Below are 19,015 nucleotides of genomic sequence, written 5' to 3'. Positions count from 1 at the left end.
ATGAACGCCTCATAAAAATGTCATATATAAATATTTATTACAACAGTTTTTAACACACCTAACTATAAAAAAGATAATACGTTTTTAAATAGTTTTGCTGTTGAACTCAAATGAACTTGCTCAGTTAGCTAGCTTCTGAATTTTACTCAAAAATTAAGTTGGTGACAAATTTAACGTACCAAATTATAATCAATGAAGGCATGCAAATAAACATTTACAAAATATTTCTGCGTAAATAAATAATTTCAAGGTATATATCTGCCACTTGTAGTCTGGTGCGGCTTATATGTGGAACATGTTTTCCTGGGTGCAGCTTATAGTCTGCTGCGTCTTATACGTGGAAAATGTGTTTTTCTTGTAAAGTTGCGTGGGTGTGGCTTATATAGTCCCTAGAAAGGCGGTGCATGATGGCAGCAAAGAACATTCCTTCTTTGTTGACTGCAAATGTCGGGATGCCGCATTATTTTTCTTGTATTTTCTCCATTTCTCCAAAAAACCCTGATCAAAACCAAAATGAAATCGGGTTTTTAGACTTTTTTGTGCATTTTTCCCAGATAGATTGAGAGGCATCCATCACGATTGAGATGTTTGTCAAACCCTATTATTATTATTAATATTATTAATAATACTCATTTATTTATTTATTTAATTAATAAATAATAATTAATTTATTATTTAATTAATTTATTGCTTATTTGTAAAAGCACTTTACATTGAGCAAACAACTTCAAAGTGTTACAGTGCATTTAAAAAAAAACCCACAAAAACAAAACAACGCTAAAACCACAAATAGCTGCCCCCAACAAGTAAAATAAATAGTAAAAAAAACAAAAAAAAAACTAGAACAGCCTAATAGCTAGGCCTAGCACACATATATCTAAAAAAAATGATTTAAAAAAAAAAGAACGGTTTTTAAGCATTTAAAAAAAAAAAAAGCATTTACAGTCTGTGGTGCCCTCAGGTGGTCAGGGAGTGGAATTGAGTAAGATTCCAACTTTGAGCAAACATTAGAAGAGTTAGTGTGTCTGCACATAAAAACAAACCTTTATAATGTAAAAAGTCATAGAAAAAAAAGGTATGTTGGCAGAAGAGTGGTGGTAACAAATGTTTATTTGGGCGAAGCAGACAATCTCACACTCTTCCCAAGGTCACACGACTCACTTCCTGTTTCACTTTCCCGCCATACCGCCCCTCGCCGCTCCACATGCTAACTGTGGCGTGCTAGCTTCCCTGCAGGCTAATAACCCTCCTTCACCGCCATGGTAGACAACGTCAAGATGCTGCCGCTCACATGATGTCCTGCTGGTGCTGCGTGGACTCGCTGACCACCTGAGGACCACCAAGGGTGTGATGTGAGAGAACTTTCAATCCAGTGAAGCATCATGGTGGGGGGGGGGGCTAGGACTCAGGGTTGTTTACGCAGCTGATTAAGAACATTTTAGGTTGTTTTATCTTATGAAAAGTGACTTCATAATGTTTTATTTTTCCAAACAAACTCTTCTAACCTTGACTCTTCTAACCTTGACTCTTCTAACCTTGACTCTTCTAGCCTTGAATCTTCTAACCTTGAATCTTCTAACCTTGAATCTTCTAACCTTGACTCTTCTAACCTTGACTCTTCTAACCTTGACTATTCTAACCTTGACTCTTCTAACCTTGACTCTTCTAACCTTGACTCTTCTAACCTTGAATCTTCTAACCTTGACTCTTCTAACCTTGAATCTTCTAACCTTGACTCTTCTAACCTTGAATCTTCTAACCTTGACTCTTCTAACCTTGACTCTTCTAACCTTGACTCTTCTAACCTTGAATCTTCTAACCTTGACTCTTCTAACCTTGACTCTTCTAACCTTGACTCTTCTAACCTTGACTCTTCTAGCCTTGAATCTTCTAACCTTGAATCTTCTAACCTTGACTCTTCTAACCTTGACTCTTCTAACCTTGAATCTTCTAACCTTGACTCTTCTAACCTTGAATCTTCTAACCTTGACTCTTCTAACCTTGAATCTTCTAACCTTGACTCTTCTAACCTTGACTCTTCTAACCTTGACTCTTCTAACCTTGACTCTTCTAACCTTGAATCTTCTAACCTTGAATCTTCTAACCTTGACTCTTCTAACCTTGACTATTCTAACCTTGACTCTTCTAACCTTGACTCTTCTAACCTTGACTCTTCTAACCTTGAATCTTCTAACCTTGACTCTTCTAACCTTGAATCTTCTAACCTTGACTCTTCTAACCTTGAATCTTCTAACCTTGACTCTTCTAACCTTGACTCTTCTAACCTTGACTCTTCTAACCTTGAATCTTCTAACCTTGAATCTTCTAACCTTGACTCTTCTAACCTTGACTATTCTAACCTTGACTCTTCTAACCTTGACTCTTCTAACCTTGACTCTTCTAACCTTGAATCTTCTAACCTTGACTCTTCTAACCTTGAATCTTCTAACCTTGACTCTTCTAACCTTGAATCTTCTAACCTTGACTCTTCTAACCTTGACTCTTCTAACCTTGACTCTTCTAACCTTGAATCTTCTAACCTTGACTCTTCTAACCTTGACTCTTCTAACCTTGACTCTTCTAACCTTGACTCTTCTAGCCTTGAATCTTCTAACCTTGAATCTTCTAACCTTGACTCTTCTAACCTTGACTCTTCTAACCTTGAATCTTCTAACCTTGACTCTTCTAACCTTGAATCTTCTAACCTTGACTCTTCTAACCTTGAATCTTCTAACCTTGACTCTTCTAACCTTGACTCTTCTAACCTTGACTCTTCTAACCTTGACTCTTCTAACCTTGACTCTTCTAACCTTGACTCTTCTAACCTTGAATCTTCTAACCTTGACTCTTCTAACCTTGAATCTTCTAACCTTGACTCTTCTAACCTTGAATCTTCTAACCTTGACTCTTCTAACCTTGACTCTTCTAACCTTGACTCTTCTAACCTTGAATCTTCTAACCTTGACTCTTCTAACCTTGACTCTTCTAACCTTGACTCTTCTAACCTTGACTCTTCTAGCCTTGAATCTTCTAACCTTGAATCTTCTAACCTTGACTCTTCTAACCTTGACTCTTCTAACCTTGAATCTTCTAACCTTGACTCTTCTAACCTTGAATCTTCTAACCTTGACTCTTCTAACCTTGAATCTTCTAACCTTGACTCTTCTAACCTTGACTCTTCTAACCTTGACTCTTCTAACCTTGAATCTTCTAACCTTGACTCTTCTAACCTTGAATCTTCTAACCTTGACTCTTCTAACCTTGAATCTTCTAACCTTGACTCTTCTAACCTTGACTCTTCTAACCTTGAATCTTCTAACCTTGACTCTTCTAACCTTGAATCTTCTAACCTTGAATCTTCTAACCTTGACTCTTCTAACCTTGAATCTTCTAACCTTGAATCTTCTAACCTTGACTCTTCTAACCTTGACTCTTCTAACCTTGAATCTTCTAACCTTGACTCTTCTAACCTTGAATCTTCTAACCTTGAATCTTCTAACCTTGACTCTTCTAACCTTGAATCTTCTAACCTTGAATCTTCTAACCTTGACTCTTCTAACCTTGACTCTTCTAACCTTGACTCTTCTAACCTTGACTCTTCTAACCTTGAATCTTCTAACCTTGACTCTTCTAACCTTGACTCTTCTAACCTTGACTCTTCTAACCTTGACTCTTCTAACCTTGAATCTTCTAACCTTGACTCTTCTAACCTTGACTCTTCTAACCTTGAATCTTCTAACCTTGACTCTTCTAACCTTGACTCTTCTAACCTTGACTCTTCTAACCTTGAATCTTCTAACCTTGACTCTTCTAACCTTGAATCTTCTAACCTTGACTCTTCTAACCTTGACTCTTCTAACCTTGACTCTTCTAACCTTGAATCTTCTAACCTTGAATCTTCTAACCTTGACTCTTCTAACCTTGACTCTTCTAACCTTGAATCTTCTAACCTTGACTCTTCTAACCTTGAATCTTCTAACCTTGACTCTTCTAACCTTGAATCTTCTAACCTTGACTCTTCTAACCTTGACTCTTCTAACCTTGACTCTTCTAACCTTGAATCTTCTAACCTTGACTCTTCTAACCTTGACTCTTCTAACCTTGACTCTTCTAACCTTGAATCTTCTAACCTTGACTCTTCTAACCTTGAATCTTCTAACCTTGACTCTTCTAACCTTGACTCTTCTAACCTTGACTCTTCTAACCTTGAATCTTCTAACCTTGAATCTTCTAACCTTGACTCTTCTAACCTTGACTCTTCTAACCTTGAATCTTCTAACCTTGACTCTTCTAACCTTGAATCTTCTAACCTTGACTCTTCTAACCTTGAATCTTCTAACCTTGAATCTTCTAACCTTGACTCTTCTAACCTTGAATCTTCTAACCTTGAATCTTCTAACCTTGACTCTTCTAACCTTGACTCTTCTAACCTTGACTCTTCTAACCTTGACTCTTCTAACCTTGAATCTTCTAACCTTGACTCTTCTAACCTTGACTCTTCTAACCTTGACTCTTCTAACCTTGACTCTTCTAACCTTGAATCTTCTAACCTTGACTCTTCTAACCTTGACTCTTCTAACCTTGAATCTTCTAACCTTGACTCTTCTAACCTTGACTCTTCTAACCTTGACTCTTCTAACCTTGAATCTTCTAACCTTGACTCTTCTAACCTTGAATCTTCTAACCTTGACTCTTCTAACCTTGACTCTTCTAACCTTGACTCTTCTAACCTTGAATCTTCTAACCTTGAATCTTCTAACCTTGACTCTTCTAACCTTGACTCTTCTAACCTTGAATCTTCTAACCTTGACTCTTCTAACCTTGAATCTTCTAACCTTGACTCTTCTAACCTTGAATCTTCTAACCTTGACTCTTCTAACCTTGACTCTTCTAACCTTGACTCTTCTAACCTTGAATCTTCTAACCTTGACTCTTCTAACCTTGACTCTTCTAACCTTGACTCTTCTAACCTTGAATCTTCTAACCTTGACTCTTCTAACCTTGAATCTTCTAACCTTGACTCTTCTAACCTTGACTCTTCTAACCTTGACTCTTCTAACCTTGAATCTTCTAACCTTGAATCTTCTAACCTTGACTCTTCTAACCTTGACTCTTCTAACCTTGAATCTTCTAACCTTGACTCTTCTAACCTTGAATCTTCTAACCTTGACTCTTCTAACCTTGAATCTTCTAACCTTGAATCTTCTAACCTTGACTCTTCTAACCTTGAATCTTCTAACCTTGACTCTTCTAACCTTGAATCTTCTAACCTTGACTCTTCTAACCTTGACTCTTCTAACCTTGACTCTTCTAACCTTGAATCTTCTAACCTTGACTCTTCTAACCTTGAATCTTCTAACCTTGAATCTTCTAACCTTGACTCTTCTAACCTTGAATCTTCTAACCTTGAATCTTCTAACCTTGACTCTTCTAACCTTGACTCTTCTAACCTTGACTCTTCTAACCTTGACTCTTCTAACCTTGAATCTTCTAACCTTGACTCTTCTAACCTTGACTCTTCTAACCTTGACTCTTCTAACCTTGACTCTTCTAACCTTGAATCTTCTAACCTTGACTCTTCTAACCTTGACTCTTCTAACCTTGAATCTTCTAACCTTGACTCTTCTAACCTTGACTCTTCTAACCTTGACTCTTCTAACCTTGAATCTTCTAACCTTGACTCTTCTAACCTTGAATCTTCTAACCTTGACTCTTCTAACCTTGACTCTTCTAACCTTGACTCTTCTAACCTTGAATCTTCTAACCTTGAATCTTCTAACCTTGACTCTTCTAACCTTGACTCTTCTAACCTTGAATCTTCTAACCTTGACTCTTCTAACCTTGAATCTTCTAACCTTGACTCTTCTAACCTTGACTCTTCTAACCTTGACTCTTCTAACCTTGACTCTTCTAACCTTGAATCTTCTAACCTTGACTCTTCTAACCTTGACTCTTCTAACCTTGACTCTTCTAACCTTGAATCTTCTAACCTTGACTCTTCTAACCTTGAATCTTCTAACCTTGACTCTTCTAACCTTGACTCTTCTAACCTTGACTCTTCTAACCTTGAATCTTCTAACCTTGAATCTTCTAACCTTGACTCTTCTAACCTTGACTCTTCTAACCTTGAATCTTCTAACCTTGACTCTTCTAACCTTGAATCTTCTAACCTTGACTCTTCTAACCTTGAATCTTCTAACCTTGACTCTTCTAACCTTGACTCTTCTAACCTTGACTCTTCTAACCTTGAATCTTCTAACCTTGACTCTTCTAACCTTGAATCTTCTAACCTTGACTCTTCTAACCTTGACTCTTCTAACCTTGACTCTTCTAACCTTGAATCTTCTAACCTTGACTCTTCTAACCTTGAATCTTCTAACCTTGAATCTTCTAACCTTGACTCTTCTAACCTTGAATCTTCTAACCTTGAATCTTCTAACCTTGACTCTTCTAACCTTGACTCTTCTAACCTTGAATCTTCTAACCTTGACTCTTCTAACCTTGACTCTTCTAACCTTGAATCTTCTAACCTTGACTCTTCTAACCTTGAATCTTCTAACCTTGACTCTTCTAACCTTGACTCTTCTAACCTTGAATCTTCTAACCTTGACTCTTCTAACCTTGACTCTTCTAACCTTGACTCTTCTAACCTTGAATCTTCTAACCTTGACTCTTCTAACCTTGAATCTTCTAACCTTGACTCTTCTAACCTTGACTCTTCTAACCTTGAATCTTCTAACCTTGACTCTTCTAACCTTGAATCTTCTAACCTTGACTCTTCTAACCTTGACTCTTCTAACCTTGACTCTTCTAACCTTGAATCTTCTAACCTTGACTCTTCTAACCTTGAATCTTCTAACCTTGACTCTTCTAACCTTGACTCTTCTAACCTTGACTCTTCTAACCTTGAATCTTCTAACCTTGACTCTTCTAACCTTGAATCTTCTAACCTTGAATCTTCTAACCTTGAATCTTCTAACATTGACTCTTCTAACCTTGAATCTTCTAACCTTGAATCTTCTAACCTTGACTCTTCTAACCTTGACTCTTCTAACCTTGAATCTTCTAACCTTGACTCTTCTAACCTTGAATCTTCTAACCTTGAATCTTCTAACCTTGACTCTTCTAACCTTGAATCTTCTAACCTTGAATCTTCTAACCTTGACTCTTCTAACCTTGACTCTTCTAACCTTGACTCTTCTAACCTTGACTCTTCTAACCTTGAATCTTCTAACCTTGACTCTTCTAACCTTGACTCTTCTAACCTTGACTCTTCTAACCTTGACTCTTCTAACCTTGAATCTTCTAACCTTGACTCTTCTAACCTTGACTCTTCTAACCTTGAATCTTCTAACCTTGACTCTTCTAACCTTGACTCTTCTAACCTTGACTCTTCTAACCTTGAATCTTCTAACCTTGACTCTTCTAACCTTGAATCTTCTAACCTTGACTCTTCTAACCTTGACTCTTCTAACCTTGACTCTTCTAACCTTGAATCTTCTAACCTTGAATCTTCTAACCTTGACTCTTCTAACCTTGACTCTTCTAACCTTGAATCTTCTAACCTTGACTCTTCTAACCTTGAATCTTCTAACCTTGACTCTTCTAACCTTGACTCTTCTAACCTTGACTCTTCTAACCTTGACTCTTCTAACCTTGACTCTTCTAACCTTGAATCTTCTAACCTTGACTCTTCTAACCTTGACTCTTCTAACCTTGACTCTTCTAACCTTGAATCTTCTAACCTTGACTCTTCTAACCTTGAATCTTCTAACCTTGACTCTTCTAACCTTGACTCTTCTAACCTTGACTCTTCTAACCTTGAATCTTCTAACCTTGAATCTTCTAACCTTGACTCTTCTAACCTTGACTCTTCTAACCTTGAATCTTCTAACCTTGACTCTTCTAACCTTGAATCTTCTAACCTTGACTCTTCTAACCTTGAATCTTCTAACCTTGAATCTTCTAACCTTGACTCTTCTAACCTTGAATCTTCTAACCTTGACTCTTCTAACCTTGAATCTTCTAACCTTGACTCTTCTAACCTTGACTCTTCTAACCTTGACTCTTCTAACCTTGAATCTTCTAACCTTGACTCTTCTAACCTTGAATCTTCTAACCTTGAATCTTCTAACCTTGACTCTTCTAACCTTGAATCTTCTAACCTTGAATCTTCTAACCTTGACTCTTCTAACCTTGACTCTTCTAACCTTGACTCTTCTAACCTTGACTCTTCTAACCTTGAATCTTCTAACCTTGACTCTTCTAACCTTGACTCTTCTAACCTTGACTCTTCTAACCTTGACTCTTCTAACCTTGACTCTTCTAACCTTGAATCTTCTAACCTTGACTCTTCTAACCTTGACTCTTCTAACCTTGAATCTTCTAACCTTGACTCTTCTAACCTTGACTCTTCTAACCTTGACTCTTCTAACCTTGAATCTTCTAACCTTGACTCTTCTAACCTTGAATCTTCTAACCTTGACTCTTCTAACCTTGACTCTTCTAACCTTGACTCTTCTAACCTTGAATCTTCTAACCTTGAATCTTCTAACCTTGACTCTTCTAACCTTGACTCTTCTAACCTTGAATCTTCTAACCTTGACTCTTCTAACCTTGAATCTTCTAACCTTGACTCTTCTAACCTTGACTCTTCTAACCTTGACTCTTCTAACCTTGACTCTTCTAACCTTGAATCTTCTAACCTTGACTCTTCTAACCTTGACTCTTCTAACCTTGACTCTTCTAACCTTGAATCTTCTAACCTTGACTCTTCTAACCTTGAATCTTCTAACCTTGACTCTTCTAACCTTGACTCTTCTAACCTTGACTCTTCTAACCTTGAATCTTCTAACCTTGAATCTTCTAACCTTGACTCTTCTAACCTTGACTCTTCTAACCTTGAATCTTCTAACCTTGACTCTTCTAACCTTGAATCTTCTAACCTTGACTCTTCTAACCTTGAATCTTCTAACCTTGACTCTTCTAACCTTGACTCTTCTAACCTTGACTCTTCTAACCTTGAATCTTCTAACCTTGACTCTTCTAACCTTGAATCTTCTAACCTTGACTCTTCTAACCTTGACTCTTCTAACCTTGACTCTTCTAACCTTGACTCTTCTAACCTTGACTCTTCTAACCTTGAATCTTCTAACCTTGACTCTTCTAACCTTGAATCTTCTAACCTTGAATCTTCTAACCTTGACTCTTCTAACCTTGAATCTTCTAACCTTGAATCTTCTAACCTTGACTCTTCTAACCTTGACTCTTCTAACCTTGAATCTTCTAACCTTGACTCTTCTAACCTTGACTCTTCTAACCTTGAATCTTCTAACCTTGACTCTTCTAACCTTGAATCTTCTAACCTTGACTCTTCTAACCTTGACTCTTCTAACCTTGAATCTTCTAACCTTGACTCTTCTAACCTTGACTCTTCTAACCTTGACTCTTCTAACCTTGAATCTTCTAACCTTGACTCTTCTAACCTTGAATCTTCTAACCTTGACTCTTCTAACCTTGACTCTTCTAACCTTGAATCTTCTAACCTTGACTCTTCTAACCTTGAATCTTCTAACCTTGACTCTTCTAACCTTGACTCTTCTAACCTTGACTCTTCTAACCTTGAATCTTCTAACCTTGACTCTTCTAACCTTGAATCTTCTAACCTTGACTCTTCTAACCTTGACTCTTCTAACCTTGACTCTTCTAACCTTGAATCTTCTAACCTTGACTCTTCTAACCTTGAATCTTCTAACCTTGAATCTTCTAACCTTGACTCTTCTAACCTTGAATCTTCTAACCTTGAATCTTCTAACCTTGACTCTTCTAACCTTGACTCTTCTAACCTTGAATCTTCTAACCTTGACTCTTCTAACCTTGAATCTTCTAACCTTGACTCTTCTAACCTTGACTCTTCTAACCTTGACTCTTCTAACCTTGACTCTTCTAACCTTGAATCTTCTAACCTTGAATCTTCTAACCTTGAATCTTCTAACCTTGACTCTTCTAACCTTGACTCTTCTAACCTTGACTCTTCTAACCTTGAATCTTCTAACCTTGAATCTTCTAACCTTGACTCTTCTAACCTTGACTCTTCTAACCTTGACTCTTCTAACCTTGACTCTTCTAACCTTGAATCTTCTAACCTTGACTCTTCTAACCTTGAATCTTCTAACCTTGACTCTTCTAACCTTGAATCTTCTAACCTTGACTCTTCTAACCTTGAATCTTCTAACCTTGAATCTTCTAACCTTGACTCTTCTAACCTTGACTCTTCTAACCTTGAATCTTCTAACCTTGACTCTTCTAACCTTGAATCTTCTAACCTTGACTCTTCTAACCTTGACTCTTCTAACCTTGACTCTTCTAACCTTGACTCTTCTAACCTTGACTCTTCTAACCTTGAATCTTCTAACCTTGACTCTTCTAACCTTGACTCTTCTAACCTTGACTTTTCTAACCTTGACTCTTCTAACCTTGACTCTTCTAACCTTGACTCTTCTAACCTTGACTCTTCTAACCTTGACTCTTCTAACCTTGACTCTTCTAACCTTGACTCCAAAACACTTTTGAATGTCATACAACACTTTGACTAAAAAGTCATTCCTTTGAGTTACTTCACCAAAAACTCACTGAATGACTAACAAAGTGACTATTTAATGAATGTAGTTAGTTACCAGGCAAAGTCATTAGTAATAATGACTTACTAAAGTGTGCTTTTAAAAGGCGGGGCTTGTTGCCTAGTGACGGGTGACTGTGTTGTGTTAGCTTTAGCAGTTAGCAGCACACTTTGTTGGCTTTGACGGCAGCTCTTTTGAACCTTTTCCCCACATTGTGTTACTACCTCTGCTACATAAAGAGACTGGCTGTACTTCCATGGCTGCCATGTCTTCTTGTCAACAAACGGGGTATTGTTTGGATGGCAAGTTTGTCACTTCACTCATTGATTTTTTGTCCAATATTACCACCTTTAACTTATTGATACCTTTAACCTATTGATACCTTTAACCTATTGATACTTTTAACCTATTGGTACCTTTAACTTATTGATACTTTTAACCTATTGGTACCTTTAACCTATTGATACCTTTAACCTATTGGTACCTTTAACCTATTGATACCTTTAACTTATTGATACCTTTAACCTATTGATACCTTTAACCTATTGGTACCTTTAACCTGTTGATACCTTTAACCTATTGATACCTTTAACTTATTGATACCTTTAACCTATTGGTACCTTTAACCTATTGATACCTTTAACCTATTGATACCTTTAACTTATTGATACCTTTAACTTATTGATACCTTTAACCTATTGATACCTTTAACCTATTGATACCTTTAACTTATTGATACCTTTAACCTATTGGTACCTTTAACCTATTGATACCTTTAACCTATTGATACCTTTAACTTATTGATACCTTTAACTTATTGATACCTTTAACCTATTGATACCTTTAACCTATTGATACCTTTAACCTATTGGTACCTTTAACCTATTGATACCTTTAACCTATTGATACCTTTAACTTATTGATACCTTTAACTTATTGATACCTTTAACCTATTACCTTTAATCTATTGATACCTTTAACCTATTGATACCTTTAACTTATTGATACCTTTAACTTATTGATACCTTTAACCTATTGATACCTTTAACTTATTGATACCTTTAACTTATTGATACCTTTAACCTATTTATACCATTAACCTATTGATACCTTTAACCTACAGAAACGTGGGTCATATTGGTCCCAATAACATTGCATCTAATAGACAATGTCTCATTTGTGGTGACATCTATCAACGACTGTGTGTCGCTTTTAAAAGTGCTCCCCCTCTGGTCAACATATGAAATAACAAGTGTGTGTAAGACATTGAAATGCGCCCACTTTGGCCAAAATTAATTTAAAATAAATAAATAAATATGTATATAGAGACATACTGTAATAACTTGAAGTAAATAATGAAGATTAAAAACCAATTACAAACAAAAATAAAAATAAATAAATTACTAAAAGCAGTCTTTTTCTCACAATGTGTCGACTTTTTTGTTATAAAATTGGGAACAATTTCTCATATTCTTTCTGTTTCTGTAATATTGCAATATTTTCTTGTTTTTCAAGTAAAAATATTACTTTTTAATGCAAAATGGTGACATTTGTCATGTAAAATGTCTTACTTTTATCACAATATTGCCAATTTTTTAGTTCTTCTTGTAAAATAGTGAAATGATGACTTTTGTCATCATTTTGCCAAGTAAAATTCTAATTATTATTATAATATTGGCAAAATGTTAAAGTTTTCTTATAAAATTGTGACTTTTGTCGAGCAAAATTACGCCTCTTTTCAAAAAATTGCCAACATTTTAAGCTTTTCTTGTAAAGTTGCGACTGTTATTGAGTAAAATTCCAACTTTTATCACAATATTGCACAAATATTCCGTTTTTCTTCTAAAATGTTGACTTGCGTTGAGTAAAATAAGGACTTTTATTATAATAATGCCAAAATTCTATGTTTTTCTTCTGAAATTGTGACCTTTTTCTTGTGAAATTCCAACTCATTTTTCACAAGAAGCTTTTTTATATTTGCATAGTATGTATATATTAATCATGTTGTAAATACACTTCTTTATATATCTAGAAAGGCTGGTCCTAAAGAGGGAGGCTTTTTTCTCAGGTCTCAAGAAGGTAACAAATACAAGAATGTGTGTGTGTGTGTGTGTGTGTGTGTGTGTGTGTGTGTGTGTGTGTGTGTGTGTGTGTGTGTGTGTGTGTGTGTCTGCGCTCCAACCTCGCCATCGCGGGTCTCGATGGTCTTAATGAGTACGGTCTTCTTTGAGTGGGTCTCAGAGGAGCGCTGAGGCTGAAATTCAGGGCTGGTCTCTGGAAAGAGAAGAGTCAGAGTGGTGGTGTTCTAAGTCCAAGCGGGGGTTTGGTTCCCTACCGAGCCAAAAGCCAGCGCTATCAACCAGCACTGCTCTTGAGGGACTGAGGTCTAGCTACGCACACATGGCCCAGCCACACTGGACTGTCCCCCTCCTAGACCTCACTCCCCGATGTAACCCGCCCGGTTCGGTCCCTGCTTTCTGTCTCGCCCCGGACTCAAACCCGGGTCGCTGGATTGAGAGACGAGCGTGCTAACTACTGAGCTCAAAGCCTGAGCTCTCCACCCGACAGCCAGCAGCACTGCTCTTGAGGTTGTCAGGGCCCGGGGGACACCGAGGTACACATGGCCCAGCCTCCGTCACCCCCACTCCGTGGTGGGAATGCGTTGCGTAACATGTGATGCCCTCAGAATAGTACAGCCCATATATGGTGACGGCCTATAATTAGTCTTCCTGTGCCGTGTTTCATGCATTTTGGTGTGTGGCCTACCTCTGAATCCAATGGAAGAGTAGGCAGACTGGACCTGACCGGCGGTGGTGATCCTAGACCAAGGCACAGAGAAGGTTTAAGAACATGGTTGGCAGGGTTGAAGATCGGAGGCACACACCTGCCCTCCTCGCCCTCCAGCAGCTTGCGGTAGGTGGCGATCTCAATGTCCAGAGCCATCTTCACATTGAGCAGGTCCTGGTACTCCCTCAGGTGACGGGCCATGTCGTCCTGCAAGTCAAATAAACACCCTCTCCAAACATTTGACGACGCTGGCAAATAAAACCATCTGGTGCACACCCCATGTGTGTACAAGCATGGTTGGCGTTCTTACGCGGGAATGTGCAGTACTCACCTTCATCTTGGCAATGTCCTCTTCCAGACGGGTAATGGTGTCCTGGTATCCGGAAGCCTCGTGACCCATGCGGTCCTCCATGTCCCTCATCTGGCGCAGCAGAGACTCGTTCTGTGGAGGACGAGAGATTAACGGTCGACAAAAAGGCACAGAATATTAGGGTATTTCCTCCAGGCTTATGGACAAAACACGCACCCATGGACCTTTATGCACTTACAGCACATCAGAACTTTCTCAATTATTTTCTGTCGCAACCCCTATATGAGAAGGACTACTCCACCCCCAGCCCTGGCGGTTTGGTGGATTACGGAGCAGAGCCCTGATGGCTGCAGCTTCGGACCGAATGCCCACCAATTCCACACCCTGTTGCAAGTCAGGAGTTTCTGTGTGTCCTTATGTCCTTCAGGTTTTTTTCCTGGTCTCAAACTGAGTCCCCCCCACACTCCTCCTCCCCCTTTCCTACATTTTTTTTATTTGACACGACCCCTGTGACCATCCATCAGTTTTCCTTTTCTCTACACCCTGTACTGTATGTTGTATGTCTGCTCTTGGACGGTTGTACTAAAAACTCATTTAGTAGTATGACAATAGAGTTCTATTCTATTCAAGACCTGGTGGTATTACCAAAGGTGTGTTCCTAGCACATTTACTATCTTATCTTCCTTACTTTCTGAAAATGTCAGTCATTAGAAGATTAGAAGCCCGTTGGTTTCTGTTCAACATAGTGGCTTCAGACTTTCCAGTTGTGTGGTTCGGTACTCACTGTTCCCTTGAGTGAGTCAATCTCACAGGTGTAGGACTGGATCTGGTGTCTGTACTCCATGCTGTCCTGTTTGGCTTGACGCAGGGCATCGTTGTTCTTTGAGACGGCCGAGTTCAGATCCGTGACCTGGGGATAGACGGGGTTAGCTGTGGACAAAGTCTTTCTAACGCCTGAGAGTGAACAGACTTGGTTGGTGATTATCAGTGAAAGTAGACCACCTTAGACTTGTACCAGTCCTCGGCCTCTGAGATGTTCTTGGCTGCGATACCCTCGTACTGCATGCGGATGTCCCTCAGAGCGGCAGTCAAGTCGGGTTTGGACATGTCCATCTGGATCTGCACCTGCGTGTCCTGCATCTGGCTCTGCAGCTCACGGATCTCCTGTAAAGAAATCATTTGCCAAGAAACTAAATGACTAAGGTCAAGACACCTCAATCACAGACTGATCATTGCAAATATTTTGGTTCCACCTTTTGGTAACTTTAGGTGTTATCAGTGTAGAGAAACCAATGCATGCTGGGTAAATTGGAGACTGTTCATAGGTGTGCATGAGTTTGTTTAGATGCTCCCTGGGATTAGGTCCAGGGTGCACAAAGTCTTGTGTCACCCTGAACAGAATGTTGTATTAAAGGATGTAAAGGAAGAAAGAGTATAAAGTGGTGGTCCAAAGTGTACATACACTTGTAAAGAACATCATGTCATGGCTGTCTTGACTTTACAATCATTTCTAGAACTCTTATTTTGTTGTGATGTAGTGATTGGAGCACATACTTGTTGTGATGTAGTGATTGGAGCACATACTTGTTGGTGACAAAAAACTTTGCTTCTTTTATGAATTTATTATGTGTCTACTGAAAATGTGAGGGTGAAAAGTATACATACAGCAATGTTAATATTTGCTTCCTTGGCAAGTTGACCTGCAATAAGGCACTTTTGGTAGCCATCCACAAGCTTCTGCTTGACCACTTGACCACTAAATTGCTGCAGTTCAGCTAAATGTGTTGCTTTTCTGACATGGACTTGTTTCTTCAGCATTGTCCACACCTTTAAGTTAGGCCATTCTAAAACCTTCATTCTAGCCTTATTTAGCCATTCATTTGCCACTTTTGAGGTGTGTTTGTGGTCATTGTCCTGTTGGAACACCCAACAAGACCCAACCTCCGGGCTGATGATTTTAGCTTGTCCTGAACAATTTGGAGGTAATCCTCCTTTTTCATTGTCCCATTTAAAGCAGCAGTTCCATTGGCAGCAAAACAGGCCCAGAGCATAATACTACCACCACCATGCTTGACGGTAGGAATGGTGTTCCTGGGATTAAAGGCCTCACCTTTACTCCTCCAAACATTGCTGGGTATTGTGGCCAAACAGCTCACTTTTTGTTACATCTGACATCACACGGACAAAGATAAGACCTTCTGGAGGAAAGTTCTGTGGTCAGATGAAATAAAAATGGAGCTGTTTGGCCACAATACCCAGCAATATGTTTGGAGGAGAAAAGGTGAGGCCTTTAATCCCAGGAACACCATGCCTACCGTCAAGCATGGTGCACATGGAACTGCTGCTTTAAATGGGACAATGAAAAAGGAGGACTACCTCCAAATTGTTCAGGACAAGCTAAAATCATCAGCCCGGAGGTTGGGTCTTGTTGGGTGTTCCAACAGGACAATGACCCCAAACACACCTCAAAAGTGGTTAAGGAATGGCTAAATCAGGCTAGAATGAAGGTTTTAGAATGGCCTGACTTAAAAGTGTGGACAATGCTGAAGAAACAAGTCCATGTCGGAAAAGCAACACATTTAGCTGAACTGCAGCAATTTAGTGGTCAAGTGGTCAAGCAGAAGCTTGTGGATGGCTACCAAAAGTGCCTTATTGCAGGTCAACTTGCCAAGGAAGCAAATATTAACATTGCTGTATGTATACTTTTCACCCTCACATTTTAAGTAGAGCCATAATAAATTCATAAAAGAAGCAAACTTCATGAATGTTTTTTGTGAGCAACAAGTATGTGCTCCAATCACTACATCACAAAAGAATAAGAGTTGTAGAAATGATTGACAGCCATGACATGATGTTCTTTACAAGTTTTTGACCACCACTGTATATGAGGCTCATTTATTGAGCCTTGGTGGGGCTCAGCTGTCTTGAGGTCCAACCAAATGTATAAATAACGTTGCATCTGTTCACACACACTTTTTACTCCACTCACGGTCACAGCTGTCTCCAAGCAGTCCGCACTTTAGACCTCCTCAAAGGTCAAAGATGAGGCTTCTTTTGGCATGCTTTGTTTGTTTCTCATGTGTTCACAACAGCACGTATGTTCAAGTGCGACATGTTCCATCTCCTCAACATCACAAACATCCAACGCCAGGCTCGTAACAAACCTCCTCGTGTATCTTCTTGAGGAATGCAATTTCTTCTTGCAGACTTTCAATGCGTCTCTCCAGGTCCAGCCTGGCCAGAGTAGCGTTGTCCACGTCCTGCACAGAGACCAAAGAAATCCTTGACCACAACCTGGTCTGATTTCACAGAGCAAATCCTGCCAGAGCGTCAAATAGAACAAGTGAAGAAAAACATTTCGTACGGCTCTGAAGGCAGACAAGTTGTTCTCGGCTTCTTCCTTCTGGTGAATCTCCTCCTGTAGTCTGCGGGCAAAAACAGGAAGCAACAATGAGACTTGTACTAGTCTGAAAACTGTTTCAATCAATCAATCAATCAATCAATGTTTATTTATATAGCCCTGAATCACAAGTGTCTCAAAGGGCTGCACAAGCCACAACGACATCCTCGGTACAGAGCCCACATACGGGCAAGGAAAAGTCCTAGGGCATCACAACGAAGCCTGGTATAAAAAAAACTACACCTGGTGCCATCCATCCATCCATCCATTTTCTACCGCCTGTCCCGTTTGGGATCGCGGGGGGTGCTGGAGCCTATCTCAGCTGCATTCGGGCGGAAGGCGGGGTACACCCTGGACAAATCTCCACCTCATCGCAGGGCCAACACAGATAGACAACATTCACACACTAGGGACCATTTAGTCTTGCCAATCAACCTATCCCCAGGTGCATGTCTTTGGAGGTGGGAGGGGCCTATCCCCAGGTGCATGTCTTTGGAGGTGGGAGGGGCCTATCCCCAGGTGCATGTCTTTGGAGGTGGGAGGGGCCTATCCCCAGGTGCATGTCTTTGGAGGTGGGAGGAAGCCGGAGTACCCGGACGGAACCCATGCAGTCACGGGGAGAACATGCAAACTCCACACAGAAAGATCCCGAACGCAGGATCGAACCCAGGACCTTCGTATTGTGAGGCAGACGCACTAACCCCTGTTAGCACTGTGCTGCCCTGGTGCCGTTTCTAGAATTAGCTCTTCAGTGCGAACCCTAAATGACTGCAGAACGTAGCTCAAAAAGGTGTGACTAGGTGTGACGCTGTCTATCTAATTGAACACTTCAAGAGCATTCAGTGAATAATTATGAATACTTAAATGTGAATGAATCTCCTGGGTTTGTTATAGACCTTCACCCATTCTCTTGCCTACCTGAGCTTCAGCTTCTGCAGGTCGTCAGCCAGGTTGTCTCTCTCCACCTCCACACGGGCGCGCTGGTTGGACGCAGCTTCTATCTGCCTCCTCAGCTCCCTCATTTCCTCCTCGTACATCTCGGCCACGCGGCCGGGTCCCTCGCGGCCCTTCAGGTGCTCGATCTCCACGGTCAGCGCCGCGTTCTGCTGCTCCAGGAAACGGACCTTCTCAATGTAGCTGGCAAAGCGGTCGTTGAGATGCTGAAGCTCGGCCTTCTCGTTGGTCCTTGTGCTGAGGAAGTCTTGGTTCATGGCGTCGGCCAGGTTGAAGTCGAGTTTCTCGCCGTAGGAGCGCATGGCTTTGGAGGCGCCCAGGCCGGCGCCCCCCGATGAGACCCTGTAGCTGGAAAAGGAGGGAATGCCACTGCTCTTCACCTCATAGACTCGAGTAGACTTACTCGAGCCTGAGCTGCGGCCACCTCCGTGAGTGGAGAAGAGGGAAGACATGGGGGTTGAACCAACTCCAGAACCAAAGGTGCGGCGGTATGAGGAGGCCGTCTGGGCCGAGGAGGAATAGGACTTGCTCATGGCGGCTGGTTTGACTCTGTGGTGTGATAGAGTTGCTTGAGAAGCCAAAACCCAACTGTCCTGCTGGGCAACTGGGAGAGGGACCAAGTGAAGAAATGTTGAGCAGCGAGCGCGGCTATTTGTAGCTTTGCCACACCCACCGTCACCCCCAACACGTTTTTGGTGCCCTCCCACTGCCTCCCATCAACTTGTCTGTTTGACCACTTTTCCAGTTTCCTTTTTTTACACTTCACCTTAATCTGGGCTTCAACAGGTTTATTACGGTTAATAGTACCAATCCAGGCTTGTAACTCATCACCAGCACCATCTTAAAGACTCAAAAGAAAAGCCACATCAAAAAAGTTATCTTTAGTACCGTGGGCTTCCTAATGTTGACCCTGGCACGTAGCTAATTATGCGAAGGTGCGGCATT

The 19,015-nt window shown here is 40.3% G+C and overlaps 1 protein-coding gene across 1 annotated transcript; it reads right to left on the bottom strand.

Moving 5' to 3' along the window:
- Positions 1 to 1,079: 1,079 nt before the first annotated feature.
- desma (desmin a) lies at positions 1,080 to 18,682 on the bottom strand. The gene is made up of 10 exons (XM_062070450.1): positions 18,035 to 18,682; positions 17,081 to 17,141; positions 16,881 to 16,976; positions 14,719 to 14,880; positions 14,501 to 14,626; positions 13,738 to 13,848; positions 13,504 to 13,613; positions 13,386 to 13,438; positions 12,802 to 12,893; positions 1,080 to 1,329 (listed from the first exon to the last, which is right to left on the bottom strand). The coding sequence occupies exons 1-10, from the start codon at positions 18,601 to 18,603 to the stop codon at positions 1,288 to 1,290; spliced, it is 1,422 nt and encodes a 473-aa protein (XP_061926434.1). The 5' UTR covers positions 18,604 to 18,682; the 3' UTR covers positions 1,080 to 1,287.
- Positions 18,683 to 19,015: the final 333 nt, after the last annotated feature.

Source organism: Entelurus aequoreus, linkage group LG14 (genome assembly GCF_033978785.1).
Source record: "Entelurus aequoreus isolate RoL-2023_Sb linkage group LG14, RoL_Eaeq_v1.1, whole genome shotgun sequence".
NCBI lineage: Eukaryota > Metazoa > Chordata > Actinopteri > Syngnathiformes > Syngnathidae > Entelurus > Entelurus aequoreus.
The sequence above is the reverse complement of the archived record's forward strand: the minus strand, read 5'-3'. Positions and strand labels throughout refer to the sequence as shown.

What these genes read in the sequence shown, in the direction of transcription:
- desma (XM_062070450.1), bottom strand. Translation starts at nt 18,603, where the DNA reads ATGAGCAAGTCCTATTCCTCCTCGGCCCAGACGGCCTCCTCATACCGC. An exon ending in TTGACTCACTCAAGGGAACA is followed by an intron (nt 13,849 to 14,500) that starts GTGAGTACCGAA and finishes CGTCCTCCACAG; the next exon opens with AACGAGTCTCTGCTGCGCCA. An exon ending in TCGAGACCCGCGATGGCGAG is followed by an intron (nt 1,330 to 12,801) that starts GTTGGAGCGCAG and finishes GGTGGTCCTCAG; the next exon opens with GTGGTCAGCGAGTCCACGCA.